This window comes from Caretta caretta, chromosome 3, assembly GCF_965140235.1.
Source record: "Caretta caretta isolate rCarCar2 chromosome 3, rCarCar1.hap1, whole genome shotgun sequence".
NCBI classification, from domain to species: domain Eukaryota; kingdom Metazoa; phylum Chordata; order Testudines; family Cheloniidae; genus Caretta; species Caretta caretta.
This window is the reverse complement of record NC_134208.1, coordinates 193,375,666-193,394,919: the sequence shown is the minus strand read 5'-3', so window position 1 is coordinate 193,394,919 and position 19,254 is coordinate 193,375,666. Positions and strand designations below refer to the sequence as shown.

The following is a 19,254-nucleotide window of genomic DNA, read 5'->3' as shown; positions in this document are numbered from 1 at the left end:
AGAAATGCTGGTCTCCCCTGTGAAATCTGTATAGTACAGGGTAAAAGTACACAAAAGACCAGATTTCACTGTCTGACATATTTTTAATGGCCGGGAATTTGGTAGGGCCCTACATATAATACATTGTGGAGATGATGTTGGTGAATATATGTACCACTGTGTCATTTATCTGTGCCTGAAAAGCTCTGCACACATTATAAATGGCTCAAAGCTTCAAGATATTGATACAAAGGGAAGCTTTCTGTTCTGTCCACAAACCTTGAACCTTCAGTGTCCTCAGATTCACTTCCCAACTATCATGGAGGCATGGGTACCTATGGTCCTGACTGGAGAAGGATGGGGAAAGGGAACACCCTGACCCATATAGATCTGATCTGTCTACCTCTTTAAGGACTCAAAGATGGGCGGTGGCACTCCCACTAGGCCATTCAGTGACTAACAGTTCAGCTGATATACCAACTTCAAGCAGTCCAGAAACCTATTGTGCCTTGTGAAAATCGCCACATGGGAGTAAGTGTCCTGAAGATTGAGGGAGACAAACCAGTCGCGTGCTGCACCACATACATGCAGGCCCTCATGTGGCCTAGCAATCTCAGGCATACACATATTGTAGTTGAAGGGTGGGAATGGAGACAAGCACAGGCGACGAACTGCTTGAAATAGTTTGTTCAGCAGAAACAGCCTCAAATGTGTAGAGTCTAATCGGGTCCCAATGAACTTAATTTTACATGTTGGTATTAATGCTGATCTCCCTTTGTTCAAAAATTAGACCCAGACAATCAAAAGAGATGCAATGTGTACTGGACATGACAGATTACTTGGTCTCTGTACTTGTCCCTCACTAACAAATTGTTCAGGTATGGAAAGACATGAAGTCCTCTTTTTTCTGAAGCACACTGCTACTATTATCATGCATTTGGTAAACAGACAAAGGACAGGGCAAAGGGAAGTACTATGTACTGATAATTGTGACCTGTCACCACGAATCTCAGAAACCTCTTGTGCCTTGATAAAATCGACACACAGAAGCAAGCGTCCTGAAGACAGTTGGTGGCAAACCCATCATTGTGATTCAATGCAGGGAAGGCAGTGATAGGGACTAAGGCTCATAAGCCACAAGTGGTTCTTTGCAGTACATGATATTAAAACACTGATTTATTAACCAATCAGGATGCTTTTGCTACGTTATTAACCAACTAAGTTATCAACTTGCACTAAGTTATTAACTTATTTGCTGTGAGAATAATATAGTACTATAGTAAATGAAACAATGAATTCACACTACTGTGGCTCTTTTGGGTAATGTTGATTGCTAATTTGGCTCCTGAACCACTGAGGTCTGAGTATCACTGAGCTAGGGTAACCATGCAGAATCTTGTTTTTGATGTACTTGTTAAAACAATGGAGACAACCTACTCTATGGTTCCCGAAGCCTAGAGAGCCTGAACCTGCTGTAGGCACTGAGACTCATGAGAGTGGATTCTGGAAAGGGAGAGGGTAGGAGGGTGGGAAGGGGGACCGAACAGGAATTGAATGACATAACCCAGTCCAATAGTGATTAACACTTGTCTGTCGTTAATGACTCTAACCCTGTAGAAATGGGACAGCTTGTCCGCAAACAAGAGGAAAATAACTTAAAGCTTGATGACTGGAATGTCTACCTCGGAGAGACCATCCAGTTCACTGCTTGCATGACACTAATGAAGGACCGGCTGACTGGTTGAAATTGGGACCACAAGACCTTCTCCTACATGACTTGTCTCCCTTTCTGGAGAAATCCTGCTGTTTAGAGGGATAATTCAACTGAAAGAGCTGTTGAGAGTCATATTGCTGCTGTTGCCCCGTGAAATGATGACTCTTTACTGCCAGGTTAAAAACATCAAATGAATGCAATGTAGCTCACAAGTCCTTAAAGGAATGTAGCATTTCGTAAGTTTTGTCCAAAAACCAAAATCTACCATCAATAGGTAAGTCAGTCCTCAACGGTCTGTTGGAAATTGGGAGCTATATCGGAGTTCTTCAGTCATGAAGACCTTCTCACTGGTACAGCAGAGGCCATAGCTCTAGAAGCATCCACCATGTGCAAAGCTGACTGTTGTGACATCTTTACCACTAGATGGCCTTCTGCAACAAAAATCTTAAACTCTTCCCTGGAGGATTCTGGCAAATGATCTGTAATTTTTGCCACAGTGTCCCAATTTACAGACTCATACTTTGGTAATGCGGATTTGTAAGGATGAGGTTGAATAATTTTTCCTCCCCAAAAGTCCCATTTTTTAGAGTCCTTGTCCTTTGGTGTCCTTATATCCCCCTTGTCTTAACCTCTCATTAACTGCCTTTATGGCAAGAGTAAGGCACTGGATGCAAGAACAAGCTCTCAAAACGGTGCATAGGCACACAGTATGTCTTATCAGTACACCTCGCTGTAGGTGGTAAGGATGCTGGGTGTTCCATAGCATCTTCCAAGATTCCAGGTTCCAAGATCACTTCATTTATGGAGAGAACCACTCTCCCTGAAGCTGAAGACTGGAGAATATCCAGCAACTTTTAAGTGTTCTCCTGAACAAACACCCTATACACTCAAGGCTGAAGCCATGCACCTTAGGAGGTCCTGACACCTTTCAAAATTCTCAGGTACAGGGGAGGAAGAAATCTGGCACCACAGAGTTGTCCGGTGATGAAGAGGAGGAAGGAAGCTGAGCCAATTGCATCTCCTGTGGTACCTGTAACACTGGTTCAGGCTGAACCAGTTCAGCAAGAGCAACAACCCCCGTCTGTGGTTGCAGCGTGGGAGGGTTCAGGAGGAGAGGCTATCAGCAGAATAAGAGACTTCATTCTGGACTGAGGAGAGGATCAGGACCTCACCCATTGCACAACATCCCAGGGGTTCCAAGCTATCCCTGCTATAGGAGCAGTACTGATCTGAGTACTAATGGTGATCCCCACAAGGTCTTGATAACTTTCAAAACTGATAACGAGAAGGTGACGGAGAGGAGGAAGACATCTCTGTGCCCAACCCTGAAGAACCTTCCAAGTAGTCCACAGGCAATGGAGGAGCCTCCCCCTGGAAGGGCCAGTAAGTATCCAGCCTCATCTTAAGTCCAGAACGCAGGATGTATCAGTGCCAACAAAGGTAAAGCAGTTAATACTTTAAGTACTTACAGGGAGCGGCCTCACTTACATTTGGTACCAGAGCAGATGTTGGTACTGAAATCAAAGCCGGCATCAGTCCCACAGATGGAGCACGCACCAGAGTCATCACAGCACCAAAGATAGTACCTGCACTTACAAGCCCCTCAGTACCAAAAATGCATGAGATATCAACTCTGCACCCTGAACTGGAAAAGGCACAGAAGACAGTGCCAACAATAACAAGTCTGCAACCAATCCAGACAGTGCCAGGTACACAGAAGAAACCACCACAACTGAACATTCCTGAACTAGTGCAGAGTCAGGAACAGATAGGGAAGCACGTCCAATGCTGCCCGATATGCTACTTGCATGGGAACAGTTGGTGCCCACACCAATGTCGTTGGTTCCAAACTCAACAGAAGTCCCACAAGTGGTACAAGAGGGAACGATACTGAGCCCACTTACTCTCACCTCACTCACTCACTGGCCCTATTCTAGCTCATGTATCAGATCAATCACAGTGCTGGTCTGCACTCACCTTAGAAGGAGAGGAGGAATCTCTCTTAGCTTGGGAATGGCCCCAGTCCATTGTAGGAGACCTTTTTCCTAGAAGGACCAGAGGAAGGAGAACTGTCTCTCTTCCTCCTAGAAGAGGAATCCAAAACTACCCAAACCACCACCTTTGCTGGCTCAGATGCCTTCTGAGGGGCCTGATGATCTATGGAGGTCCCCAGTGCCAACAAAAGACCTCATGGCCTGCTTCAGTAGATACTGCTTCAAGTGCAAGTCTCTGGCCACCAAATTCTCTTCTTGAACAACGTGCAGTTGAAGCACCTTTCTTTAATGTGCCCTTCCCAAAGAGACAAACAAACAGTGAGAGTGTGGGGATCACTACTGGGGATAATTACTCCACACGACGGGCAGTGTTTAAACACCAGTGGGGGCATCACACCAGGCAAATCCTAACTAACTAAACCTAAATCAACTGCAACTAACTCCTCTACGCAGGAAAAATAAATATCACAGATGACACTGTGAAACAAAACATTACATAAAAACTGCACTGAGCACTCCAACTCAAGCCATGGGCAATGAGAAGCAACTGATGGGGTTGGGCAGCACTGCCCTTAAATAAGCATGGGTGTGGCTAAGAGGCCAGAGGGCGTGAGCACAGCCCCTATGGGTATTGCTAGGCTGGGGGACACAAGCCTGAGTGGAAGATATGAGTACTACCACTTGAAGTATTTCTTGTAACATGTTAAAGACACTAGCATATAGGCCTTTTTTTAAAGTCATTTTTCACTTAGCGCAAAATGTAATTGGAAAATAATTTCTCTATGCTTGGTTATCTTGACCAGCCAAATTATTATTATTTAGCATGTGTATTATGGTCACGATAGGCGTTCTATTACAATTGGCACTGTACAAGCACAGAGTACCCGCCCTGAATAGCTTACAACCTACTTTTAAGACAAAATATGAGCAAACAAAGAATCAGAAGGAAAGGCTTTATCAAGCTTTCCACACAAGGGAAAAATCAGTCAGTCAAGGTGGGTGAGGTAATATCTTTTATTGCACCAAATTCTGTTGGTGAGAAAAGGAGCATAAAAGATATTACCTCACCCCCTTGTCTCTCTAATATCCTGGGACTGACACTACTATACTTCAGTCAGACTCTCTCTCTCTCTCTCACACACACACACACACACACACACACCCACCGAGCTGAAACTTAAAAAAAGAATCGACTTACAGTGTGAGCACATTTCCAAAGGATAGCTTGCCTCATTTCCCTGCAATATAAAAAAGTTTTATTAGTGATAAAGTAAGCTTAGCAAAAGCTACTTTTAACAATGTTTAAGTTTAAATATGAGACCATAAACAGTATAGTGTGTTTTGTTGGGTTTTTTTTTAAATTACAGATTACTGTCAGTGTACTATTATATACATAATTCTGCATTACCAACAGGTACAAAAATTAAGTTTACCATGCAGCAGAGAAGAACTTTTAACAGTTAAGGATAGCAACATTATTTCCAGGAAAATATCAGCCATCAAGAAGAGGTTTGTAGCGACTAGTAACCCCAAACCTATATCCTAAACATTAAGTCACATTTTACATGCTACTTGTGCAAGTGCTTATGACAGGTTATATTAAAATAAATTAAAATGATTCAAATTTCACACAATAGGTGCTTTATAATTTTATTTTCGATTCACAAAAAGGAATACATGGCCTTATAATGTATTAACATGAAGAACCTTACATTGCTGAACAATGGGATAGTACCAGAACAGGCCCCACCCACATCCTCCACATACACACAAAAAATCCATTCATAGGAGAAATAACGCACACAAATTGTTATTCTCTTCCCTAGAAGTTTGGAAATGTCTTAAAATACTGGGATTTAAACACATCAAAGTATTACTACTTATGTAACACCAGAGTGAGAGACTGGAATACAAAACTAAGAATTTTAAAAAAATTAAATCTGCTATAACAATCTTAGAAATGTTCAACTTAAAAATATTTACAAATTATAGGTTTCAGAGTAACAGCCGTGTTAGTCTGTATTCGCAAAAAGAAAAGAGTACTTGTGGCACCTTAGAGACTAACCAATTTATTTGAGCATAAGCTTTCGTGAGCTTTTGTGATGCATCCGATGAAGTGAGCTGTAGCTCACGAAAGCTTATGCTCAAATAAATTGGTTAGTCTCTAAGGTGCCACAAGTACTCCTTTTCTTTTTACAAATTATGTAACTACTGTAACAAGAACACAAAAGATTACTAAATCAAAAGTTACTTTTTTTCAGTTTGTATACTTCATGCATTTGAGCACTCATGTGCAGTGTTTTTCAGTAGTCAGTTAGCAGGAGAGAATCTGGATAACTGTAAAGAGCTTTAACAAAAACTAGGGAACAAAAAAAAGAAAAAAAAAAACACAAAACCCTATACAAAAACTTAAGGGATTGTAAAAAATAATTTCAGGACAGCGTTTTTAAAGAACTCTCTACCAGAAAATGGAATAAATGTAAAGTTAGTTTACTTAAAAAATTTAAGATGACAGTGCTTCTTTAATACTGTAGATTGGGAAGGGTCAACCAGTTCAGCACTCTGGCAGAGAATGGCTACTTAAGATCACTCACAGGCTAAAAAAAATTGCTTCATGAAAAAGAAATCCTACAAGTGGCTTGGGAATGTGACTGCATGTCAATAATAGGAGGAAGGGGTAAATCAAAACATCCCACAAATACTAAGTTTCCTCCTTTAAGAGAAGTCCTTTTTGTAGCAATATATTTGCTATTTATCCCTACTCTGTCTTCTTAGAAAGTATTCTGTGCCCATCTAATTTTTATAGAACAGTTAAACATGTACCCTTCGTTTTCTCCCTAAATGTCTATTTACAGCTTATACTGTAAAGAACTGGAATAAAAATTTAAATAGGGATAATTAGGTCCAGGAAAACAATTTAAGAAGTGCGACTCGTACTCCAGGGAAGCTTCCATGAAGGAAAATTTTTCACTGCAAAGGAACATCAGAACTGCCTGTGCTACATGGGAGACCATTGATGGAGCCACAATAAAACTTGGGAAAACAAGTGAAGAGCAAAATATAAGTAGTCAAAACCTAAAAGATGCAGAAGAGATCTTTGGGAATGTGGGGAAACAGAACCAAAGAAAATCTTGACACAGGCAGAAACAGGAACCAAAGGATCCGGATAGGCTACTCTTACAGGATGAGGCATGAAGTGGTAAGAAAACATCAGACCGGAAGGCTGCAAATTAAAGGAGAAAGTTGCATTAAAAAAAACAGTGGACTTTTAGGTACAACATACCCATGCATTAAAAGACTGTTCTGAACCCGTTATGGATGAGGACAAAACTCATTCCTGGTATCTACAACAGAAATCAGTCTGTCAACAGAAACATAAAACGTTTCTGAGACATGAGAGAGAAATATTATAAAGGAACTTAATGTGCTGAGATATTTACTCAATTTATTAATTCAAATATAATATAGATGGCATATTCTCATTGCAATGAAAAATATTTACTAATTATTTGCATGAAGGAGTATAGTAAACTTTGGAGGGACCGTGGGGGTGGAAGACCTGAGCAACTAAGCAAAGTTATGTTCTGTGAAACTGGTACTGCTATTGAGAAAAGAGAAGAGTGCTTACCTATCCTGAACTGGAACTTTTGTATCTAGAAAGAAGACAACAGACATTATAAATCATAATATAAAGTTTATATCTAATATTTGCTAATCATCATAAAATATATGGTAGTTAAAAATTAATCACTTATCTGTTAGTGCTGTGTTGAGTGTTGATTCCCTGAGAGAATCCAAAAGTCTAGTGCATTCTTAAAAAGATCTTAAACCTTCATCTTGGCTTTCAGGAGTAAGTGCAAAAGCTATTCATACCATTCTTGCCAGTAAACCTGTGACTTGGACAAATTCAAAGGAGTTGGGGGGTCCCCAATCCAGAATACCGGATGCCTAAACAATGAAAATTAATTCTCTCCTCTTGGGAGCAGGCCTTTTTAGTCAGTCAATCTGGTTTTAACTGTACAGCAAAATTAATTGCTTAATTCTTACTAGTAATCATTTAAACATGAATTGTTGCTAATATCCGATGTGCAAATACAATTCAATTAATATATTCACAAAATTTCCTGTGAAAAACGGGCATTTTTTGACCAGCTCCAGTAAAATGGTCTTTCTGCTACATTTGGAATTTGGTCAGTCAAATATTCCCTTATACCCTATTCTTCAAACCAACTTGTGTGTAACAGATGCTGAGGTGCATACTTCTTCCTTCATGACTGGGGGGTGGGGGGAGGACGGAAATTTCGGTCCAGAAGATATGATTTCAGTGCTTATTAACCATGGATTACCTTACAAGAATCTAAATATTAAATCTGACTCATTATTAGGGCTTGAACAAGACAAACTTTTTAACATTCTCTCTCCCAACCAAAAAAGGAAGACAAATTTAGCTGCTGGTTTTGATATTGAAATGCAAAAGGAAATGGTTTTAAAATATATTTTTATTAAGTGGCCTGCCAACAACATAAGAAATTCTGTTTTGTCCATCCAACAACACAGCAATAATATGCAGAGGTGCAGGTGAAGTAAGACTTAGCATTGTAGAGTCATAGATAGTGCAAAGTGAATTATGAAGTTGATGCTTTTTAGTCCATGGATGGAGGGTATAAATTCACTCACTCTCTCAATCCCTGCTGTGAGTAATTTCCAAGTGTGATGGTATTGGCAACAGGCAAGGCATCCTCACAGTTGGAATGAGATACTGTACTACAGATCACCTTTGACAATTAAAATTAGATTAATGTAGAGCTTTTTTCACGTGGTATTATATTTTCTTCTTGAGGGAACAGTTTCATTGGAACCTTGCTAATCTACACACTGTTATACGTTGTATAAAGAAGGCGCTCTCTCCCATCTCAAAGAGTTAATGGCAGATGCTAGAGTAAGATTGAATATTACTATGACTTCTATATTTATAAAATATACTGCCCTACTAGAATATTCTGAACTATAAAATCTAAATAAAATGTGGTAAGCATTCTTTTCTTCATTTGCTAATTCACAGGTTTATAATTCTAATGGGCATCCATGTCCCTTGTGCAAATTTGCTACGTCTACTTTTAGTGTCTGATATTTTTAACAGTCAAATCAGACATTCATACTGTCAGTATTCTTAATAGTTAGCTTGTTATTGTTCAAAGTCTAATTCTCTATATTTTTTAATACAAAATTGAATTATTCATGTTAAGACTACCAACAAACATTACACATTGTTATGTGGATACCTGGCCACTAGAAGTTAGACCACCAACTTATTTCACATCAGCAAACGAACAGCTGTTCCACTATTGTTCTGTAATCAAGCTAAGAGGAAAAGGCTTGAAATTCTTTGCCATTTTCTCAAGTCATCTAGTACCCTAACTTGTGGAGCTTCTTCTACATCATTTACCAGAGTTAGGTCCACTGCCATCAAAATTGGGTATTTACAACCTGGCACCCTACTAAATGCTTTGACAACTGTTCATGCCCTAAGACTGATGGGCCAGAACAGTGAATTACCTCTACCAGTGGCAAGCAGGCTTTTAAGATTAGTTTGATGCATGAACTAAAGAGTAGAGGTCTGAGATTCAGTATGGGCTCTGCAACAGCTTAAAGACTGATCCAAAGCAAGATGAGTTTATCTTTACTTTACCAAGCAGCAAATGGTCTTGGGATTACTGGATGCTTCAATACAGCAGTGTGGGCTACTACTTTTATATACTGTATTGAAGCTACTCAGATAAATGAAATATATTACTATCAATGTTTGTACTTTTTTCATGTGTAGTGTTTGGATGTTGTCATGTGGCTATATCAACACACAGAATGTAATATATCCTACATATATCTCCACAATTCCCAAAGGCAACGCTGGCAAGTGCATCAAATCAGTAAGGCAGGAAATCATTGTCACTGTTTAGGGATCAGGACTGGGGATCTTGTTTTACAATATTAGCAGGGTTGTAGTTCCAGATGAATTTAACAAACAGATTTTTTTTGACATCACCCATCACCACTGCCAGTATAACAATGGCAGTGACAAGAATTTCATGACAGGTTTCAGAGGAACAGCCGTGTTAGTCTGTATTCGCAAAAAGAGAAGGAGTACTTGTGGCACCTTAGAGACTAACCAATTTATTTGAGCATGAGCTTTCGTGAGCTACAGCTCACTTCATCAGATGTATACCGTGGAAACTGCAGCAGACTTTATATACACACAGAGAATATGAAACAATACCTCCTCCCACCCCACTGTCCTGCTGGTAATAGCTTATCTAAAGTGATCAACAGGTGGGCCATTTCCAGCACAAATCCAGGTTTTCTCACCCTCCACCTCCCCACACAAATTCACTCTCCTGCTGGTGCTAGCCCATCCAAAGTGACAACTCTTTACATAATCAAGTCGGGCTATTTCCTGCATAGATCCAGGCCCACCTGTTGATCACTTTAGATAAGCTATTACCAGCAGGACAGTGGGGTGGGAGGAGGTATTGTTTCATATTCTCTGTGTGTATATAAAGTCTGCTGCAGTTTCCACGGTATGCATCTGATGAAGTGAGCTGTAGCTCACGAAAGCTCATGCTCAAATAAATTGGTTAGTCTCTAAGGTGCCACAAGTACTCCTTTTCTTTTTAAGAATTTCATGGAGAGTGGAGGTTATCAGCCCAGTATCAACAACGAGTCTTGCAGGCAAGTCCCCCTTAGTAGTCCTACCAACAAACATGTAAAATCCAATGCAAAATACTTGTTTTCCCCTCCTCATTCTATTTCCTGAACTCCCTTCCCACAGCATCAAATTAAAGATTAAACTACCTACCACACTACCTGTCATGGCCAAAGACCTCTTTCTTTTCCTCTGATCTCATCTTCCATATGTTGTAGTTATCACAAAGCTTTCAACTATGAAGTGGACCAAAATGCCAGTCTGGTGCTGTGAAACTTCTACTGTTTTTGTAAAAAAATGTACGTGATCCAAGCAGTTGCCAGGACTCTGGTTCTCTTGTACATGGCAATACCAGATTTTGACTGCCTCCTTTTTTCCTTGGCAATGGGGGATACTGATCCAGGTCATACTGACAGTTTCAGATTTTGATTTGTCAAGTCAAGATGCGCTTGGATATTCTTTGCTTGCTCATGATCTCTCCATTTCAGATAAGTAGTCTAGTAATAACTAGCACAAGATTTCTACTCTCCAGCAAAACATGCACTGAAGTGGCATAATGAGGCTTGCTATGGTTAAGCAGGAAGTCGCAGGCTGGTTTTAAAAGCCTAGACTTGGTTACTGCTGTGAAGACATTATTGCCCCATACATGCCTGGTAAAACATTCATATTTGAGCCTTGATAACAAGCAAAGTCAAACACATGCATAGTTAAGAATCATGTGTTTACCATAGTGTGTGAATATGAAGAGTGGAGAGAACCATGTCACAACTTGAATAAAAATTTGGTAACTTTAAAACTTATTTATATCCAGACTGACAAGAAGTGAACTAGACACCAGTGAAAATCTGCAAAATTACAACAGCATCTACAAAAGCCAAACTGATTTACAGTACTCTGTGTGTATCCTAAATAACCCAGTAGTAATTAGTACCCAGTAGTTAAAGAACATCAATATCCTGAAGTCCCATCCACAGTAATTTGCCCACACATTCATGTGGGTTAATGGAACAGTTAAAAACAGGAAATTATGATTCACACAAAAGTGAAAAGAAAAGGGAGTAAGTATGTCTGGACCTGTAAAGTCATTCTAGAACAGTGATGGGCAAACTACGGCCTGCGGGTCACATCCAGCCCGCGGGACCGTCCTGCCCAGCTCCTGAGCTCCCGGCCGGGAAGGCTAGCCACTGGCCCCTCCCCCACAGCCTCACCTCGCTGCCAGTGCTCTGGCCCACCACTCCTGCTCGGCAGCATGGCGGCGAGCTCCTACTGTTCTGAGCAGCATGATAAGGGGGAGGGAAGCAGGGAGGTTGTATATGGGGCAGGGGTTCCCGGGGAGCAGTCAGGAGGCAGGGAGCAGTTGGATGGGGCGGAGGTTTGGGAGGGGGGCGGTCTGGGAACGGGGAGGGGAGGGTTGGATATGCGTGGGAGTCCCGGGGGGGCCTGATGGGGGGGGGTGTGTGGATAGGGGTTGGGACAGTCAGGGGATGGGGAACAGGGGGTGTGTGGATAGGGGTTGGGGTACTGGGGGGGGCAGTGGATAGGGGTGGGGCAGTCAGGGGACAGGGGGGTTGGATAAGGGGTGGGGTGTCCCAGGAGGGGGCGATCTGGGGACAAGGAGCAGGGGGGGTTGGATGGGTCGGGGTTCTGACGGGGGCAGTCAGGGGGCAGGAAGTGGGAGGGGTGGATGGGGGCGGGGGGCCAGGCTCTTTGGGGAGGCACAGCCTTTCCTACCCAGTCCTCCATACAATTTTGCAACCCTGATGTGGCCCTCAGGCCAAAAAGTTTGCCCACCCCTGTTCTAGAAGGTACACAGTGAATCTGGCTCATCAGATGTAAAGGTATCTACACTTAAGAGGTTGCAGGAAGAAAGAAATGAAAATCTTTAGGCAACATTTCTGACCACCCAACCCAGAAATAGCACAGGTAAATCTGATCATATGGTTTCCAACATCTACAAACTGTTCAGTACAGAGAAGCCACAGTCTGACCTGAGGAAAGTTGGAGACATGATATCAATATAAAATCAATAATCCATAAGAATATAATTCCTAGAAATATCCAGGCTTCCACTGATCTGAGATCTGTTATTCCTAATACAAACCATGTAAGAGACATATTGGATACCAATATGGATGTATTTTTACCATGATACACCAGACTTGTATTGGAGATGGAGCGACTAGGGTGCTAATGCATTTGTATAGGGAAAGTCCCAATGCAACATTTTTCGTATTGCCAACCCCCAAGCATCCAAAAATCTCGAGACTTTTCAAAAATAATAAATGGTTTCATTTTTTGTGTCCTCTAGTTTCTATGCCTTTAGGGTTACATTTCAAGTTTTCCACTGCAACCATAAGGGCTAGAAACTTCGCTTCTTGAAAAGAAAAAAAAAAAAGTTGTGTATTCAGTCAATGTTATATGGTGATGAGTTTTAGCAGAGTATCTATGCTTTCCAAGCAAAAGGGCTATAAATACTTCCTGCACATAAAGAATGTTCCAAACATGGGGAAAAATGAAGCTGCTCCAAATGCTATCTCATTCTGCATTTTCTCTCAGTACAATTAAGGGAAGGCTGACAAATCCATTTGATTTATGCAGAGACATTCCCTATTTCTTATCACTTGTTATAAAAGCTTTATTCTAGAGCTTTCTGTTGGTGATTCAGTGGCAGTGTAGTAATTTCTATAATTTGGGGAGAAACAGGCAGTGTACAGGACATTTTCCTCCCACCTCATCCACTCCCTGATTTGTCTGTCATCTCAGTTTTTGTGTTGAATATTACTAACTAGTCAGCATGGCCTATTTTGGGTTTTTTCATATCTATATCTATAGATATCAGAGTCAAGGCTTTCTGTTCCAGCTTGATAACTGTACTCCGTAGTTGATACAGAGTTATGCTCTCAACATATATTAGGTAATATTGCCCTACACCTAGTTACATTTATATATATATTTTATTTGTATCACAAATGTATTCAACAAAATCTGCTCAAAATTAATTTAGGTTTGTCCTCAATTTCTGCTGTTACAACTGGTATACTGACATTATCATGGCTACCATAAGGTACATAGTAGACATCAGATCCACGAAACAGTTTTACACAAATGCTTAGACAAGGCTGTATATATCTGAAAACATCCATTCCTTATGTTTATATTTATGTCTATGTAAAGATCATCTATGCTTAATCCGCTGTTTGCAATATCCAGATCAGAAGGTTGATAAAGGTTTTTCTATATTCTGGACACAGATGTGGGCAGAGCCAGTTTTTTGAGAGACATTCCATAGCACAGGTTTTAAAGAAATCAATTTTAATTGTAAATTAATGTTAGTGTAACAACCATTTGCACTTGACACTTTTCAACCATACCAGTGTTAATAAATTTAAACACACAACATTCATATGATGTAACTGAGACATGGAGAGATTAAATATAATTAGCCAATGACATCAGGAGTTGTGTAACAGAGGAGGAAACAGCATCTCCCAGCCCAATGCATTAACACAGCCATCCTTCCTACCACACATTTTGTGTTGCATTGCCTTGCAATGTTCATTTAACTTTTGCATATTATTTATTATCCTGTAGACACTATTGAGGAAATTATGTTCCTGATTCTGGTGAAATATGTACCAAATCATTTCATGGTTTTGACTATTTTACACTGAGTCCAATATATTATGAACCTCAACCATATCTGGATCTCTAAAAGTCTCCCCAGGAGTGAAGTCAAACAAAGCTAATCAAGCTTGTCCATCCCAGTCCTTCTGAAATCACATGGGAATTTAAAATGGAAACAGCTGTTGATTTCTGGTTATTACACAAAGGAGAAATGAGAGTTTGTCTTCAGAGCATCTATTACATATCCAGAGTTAGAATACTGAATAAGACATGGATCAAAAAGGTTGGACACCTATTAGTCAGAGATAAAACATGAAATCTTTTGGGTGGGAGGGTTTACACAGGAAGACCCCTTCATTAATGAGACCCAGAAGCTACACCTTTGTAAGAAGCCCAGTCACCTTGCCACTCCCAGCCACGGGGATTTCCAGTAGAACGCTACCCTTGATTCTACCTAAGGACTCCATCTTTTGTATCAACTTCTGGCCAGCAGATTGAGAAGCCTCATACACTCTAGCTACTAGAATAGAGAAAAACTTTGCCTGCTCTCTTACTATTAAAAGCCTTCCCTTTGCTATGAAGGGTGGATCTTCATTATTCCACCTCTCCTCCAGACCCTCCAGAGTCCTCCTCCCCCACAATAACTAGTACATGCTTCTGCTGTTTCTCACTGTCTTTCCAAAGCAGCTGCAGAAGCATCAGACTGACATTGTCAGTTTTCCTACTTGACCACAAGGTTCTGAATAGTAGTATTCTTAGTTTTGGTCTGTTGCTGCTTTGCAAAGTTTAAGCAGCACTGGAGCTGTCTGGAGATTCTGGAAGAGAACACCGTATCAATTTAATTTCAGTTCACATTGGAAGATTACTTTTGCAACCATAAAGGCTACAGACTTCACTTTTTAAAAACAGAAGCTTAAATTCTGCAGGTTTCAGAGTAGCAGCCGTGTTAGTCTATATTGCCAAAAAGAAAAGGAGGACTTGTGGCACCTTAGAGACTAACAAATTTATTTGAGCATAAGCTTTCGTGAGCTACAGCTCACTTCATCGGATGCATTCAGAAATGGATGTCTCAGGTTCTCCAGGCTCTCTCAGAAAAATTACCCACCCACCAGACTGGAGTGAATTTTTCTAGCCCTAAATATTGACATGAATGAAGTGAGAACTATGGTCTGCATAGTCAATATAGGTCTATGAAACACAGACTGTTCCAGCAGCTTATTTTCTCTGCTATCCTGCCAATTTGTAGAAGCAGAGGGAAGGCTCCAAGCCTCCTTGTCCTGAATTTTGCTTCTAAAATTACATACTGTGGGGGAGAATTAAGGGGATTTGCTAACAAACTGCTTGACAAGGTACATCTTAGACTTGTAAGCAATGAATAAAGCCATCTCTAATATCTCCCGGATATCTACCATCCCCTCAAACTCAATACTCTCATTGATTTAGACATCTCCTCACACTCTACCGGTGTACCTACCCTAGCCTTCCTTTTACCCAGCCTCACAATTTTGGTGTCCTTTCGTATTTCTTATTTATATACATGCCCTCAGCAAATCCTGATCCTTGTCTTGTAAAGTACATTTCCAAAAATGTTTCCCTTCCTCTCTATCCCCAAAACCAAGATGTTAGCACAAGGGTATCAAATATATGACCTATTATCTGGATCCAGCTTACATGATGGATATTTATGTGGTTCACACGACTTTCATATTTTCCCAAATCTCAGCTTTGATTTTGTTGAAGTCTTTAGCTGTCATGGTTGTGAAGAAAGTCTTCCAAACATGAAAATTAGCGTAAACCAACATACGGATGTCTGCCTGAGTCTGCAGACAGCCCAATACAATACCACTGAGGGTGGAGAACTACCTAAAGTGCCAACTCAGAAGCCTAATGATAATGTCAACATTAACTATTTAATCATTTTAGCAGATGAAATGATGGAAGAGATGTGAAGCCCTCAAGGTGGTGAGAATTGCTGCAGTGAAGGAAATGCAGAGGAGAGAACAAAGACAACTTAGGCTGTGTCTACACTGCCACTTTCAGTGTTAAAACTTTAGTCGTTTTATCGCTCCCGGGGATAAAGCTACCACCCCTCATTCGGGGTGGTTATTTTTTAATCACCGGGAGAGCTCCCGCAGGACAATAAACCATGACTACACTGCCCATGTCACAGGGCTACCACAGCTGTGCTGTAACTTGGGCAGTGTAGACATACCCTTATAACAATCAGGGAAGAAGGAGATAATGAAAAGACAGTGGGGAAAACAAGAGAGGACAGAAGTAGATAGCGCCCAAGGGGAGAAGTAAAAATGCCGAACGTGACAATAAAGACTCAAATAGCAAGCCTTTAGTTACTACCTAACTGTGTTCCTGTGTTAGGAAGTGGTCAGACCACGGCACTTTTTAAACTACAGAGGTTTCTCCCTCATCTGTTTCATTAGTCCACCAAAGAAATGTGGGCAGATGCCACAGTGATGGGTGTAGCATGAACACCTAGACAGATAATAAATGTAATCCTATACTCAGATGAAATTACACCATATATTAAGCATTGTAGTAATGTTATCTATGGTCCACAGTTCTAAGGCAGTATCAAAAACCAAGTTTCTAGTGTACCCAGAGATAAGGAGTGGATTTAAGAGGCATTGTGGTAAACTATCAGGCACATTTGAAAATAATCTGGAAGGCAAATTTGTTTTGAACTCCTTCATTCTACACCTTTAAAATTAGTCTCAGGTTTTTCACCTATGATTGTTCGGATGCATTAACCATCAGACTAACCAATTAACTATTCCTACTGTTGGAGAAATTGATCTTCAAACTCAATTTGATGGGGCTAGAAGGAGAAGCAGTTCTTAGGTTTAAAGTTATAAAAGGAATGAAAGGGGCTGTTTATTTTACTGAGAGGATATCTGAACTTAGGGTCAAATTTTTGTAATAGCTTCATTAAAGGGCCTCCCTTAAAGATTCAACATCATCAAAAGGTTACTGAAGAACTTTACATGACAAGGCCTAGGGGAGACATGTTATACAATAAGTGTTATATGACTAATACATAGGAAAGGAATGTTTGAATTATTATATGTGGCATCTTAGAGTAATGTGTGTACATTTATGATCTTTGGATCTGGATTTGCCATTGGAAGCTAAATTATTAATCCATGAATTAATCCTGCTACCACAGAAACTACATCAAAAGTAATAGATGATTATGCTTCTTTTAAGAGCACTGATATAACTTTAGTAAATTGAAATACTGATGCTTAACGAATCCTAACAAAAAACTGCAATATGACTCGTTTACTACTAATTTACTCGTTTACTATGAGCCTACTAATATTCAACGGTATCCTAGGCAGTTATTCCCCCTTAAGATTTTTCATTAAAAAACTAACAAACAAAAAAAAGATCCCTATTTGAGTCTCCAGTTTGGAATTAATTTTCTTAATTCTCAGTGCTGTGTGTCCTTCTTGAAAACAGGCAGTCTCAGAGTCAGTTTAATGAGGAAGAAAATTCCTGCTGCGACTCAAAGGCCCCCTTCTACAGTTTGAATATTTAGACATATCATTTGGAGAGGGTACAAATTGAGAGAATGAAGAAAAGGACTGGTTTAAGCATGCTTACCATCTGTTAGGGTTCTATGTTTAAGCACACTTGTTTTCATCAGGCTACTAGTTTTGCAAACTCACCATGGGGAACTGAAGGCCAAGTTGTGTTCTTTCCTTTTTCCATAAAAATATTCAAAGGCCAAATTATGCCCTTAGTAACATCTGTACAGCCCAGCTGAACTGCCTTCAAATTAAATCAGTAGTACAGTGTACAGCTGCACTGAAGAGTAATGATGTGACATGGATGTAAACAAAGGCATAATTTGGCCTGCACAATTTGTACTGCGTGTGGGAACTAACAAAAACATCTTGACTTTCAGATCCTTTGTTAAGTTTACAGTGTTAGTTGAAAAATATTTGTATGTTTAAATTGGAACTGAAAATCACTGAAACATGACACCCATGGTGATGCCATTTTTAGTCACTTTTCAGGTTAGAAAGGCAAGTGGAAGATAGATTACCAAAGAGAACACAGGAAAACTGCCTGAGAGAAATATCACCTAAAGAAGGTATGTTTTGCAAAAGCTAGATTTTACAAAATCTGCATGTGAGGCCAAAATTAGTTGACAGTCTCCCTAAAAATAAGGAGGAATTCACTCGTCACCCAGAAAGATGGGTAGTTTTGTAAACAGACCCCACTACAGTGTCTAAGAGAAGCCCTGCACTAAAAAAATATTGCTTTACATAAGTATTTCTGCCTTGTAGTTTCCTCAGACATCCCAACTTCTGAAAGTCAGGCTCTTTGTAGGAAGTCAGGTCAGTTTTATAAACCCATTAAAAAACCCAACCTTTCACAGTTTGACTGACGTCTCTTGACAGGCAAGAACACACACATCAAACAAAACTGAAAACCTCCCTGAAGCCTCTGGGTTGCAGGCCTGAGAAAATGCAAAATTAACCTGTCTTAATGCCACTCTCTCTTCTGGTGGTCTGGCAGATTGCTGAGGCAAGAAGAGAAACAGAAACCTACGGCCACTACAGTGTCCCAGTAGCCTGCTAAAATAAAGAAATTTATTGTATTTATGTAGTTTGTGTCAAAATCCACAAGGAGCAATGAGCAGAAAGTCAGCTGCACAGCTGAGTGAGGCATTTAACTTGAACAGCAATTACTTGTGACATGCTATTTATAGCCATAGAGGCACCAAAATTCATGGCAGATCTAACAGAGTAGCTATAACTTTGGAATAGCAGATTCTTTGTGGTAAGTGTGGCCCAAGTATCTCTAAAAGGAGTAAATATAAATATTTAAGAAACAGCTCTCAGTTGCTAGAAGCTGAGGAATGATCCCCACATCAGAGTTCTATCATGTTTTCATGCCTTTCTATTAGGAATTTAGGGATATAGCTGGACCTTCATCTTAAAACCCCCATTCTTCTAGACATCCTAGCAGTATATTTCATATTCAAGAATGCAAAAATCTTAGATTATTAAATTAATAAACTACTTGCATGTTCCCTAAAGAAACATTTCACTTAGTGCTGCTTACCATTACAAATATAGTGCATGTTGAGACATCCAGACCGTCAGCACAAAAGGTCCATAGTCTCATGACAGAGTGAGAAAGCATAGGGGAGTAGATCCTCAGTTGGTTTAAGTTGCTAATTGATTTCAGTGGACCTAGACAATTTACACATTGGC

At 40.2% G+C, this 19,254-nt stretch overlaps 1 protein-coding gene across 2 annotated transcripts in view; it reads right to left on the bottom strand.

The window, feature by feature from the left end:
* PPP3R1 (protein phosphatase 3 regulatory subunit B, alpha) overlaps positions 1–19,254 on the bottom strand; it is an 83,786-nt gene that overhangs the window by 32,026 nt on the left and 32,506 nt on the right. Inside the window, exons 1-2 of one of the 2 annotated variants that reach the window (XM_048842731.1) lie at positions 6,869–6,910; positions 4,886–4,925 (exon numbers count right to left, since the gene is read on the bottom strand). In XM_048842731.1, the coding sequence (XP_048698688.1) occupies positions 4,886–4,925; positions 6,869–6,898 (70 nt within the window). In that variant the 5' untranslated portion in view covers positions 6,899–6,910. Of the gene's footprint in view, positions 1–4,885; positions 4,926–6,868; positions 6,911–19,254 lie in introns of those variants that run through there. The other variant, XM_075127209.1, reaches the window with a different exon arrangement.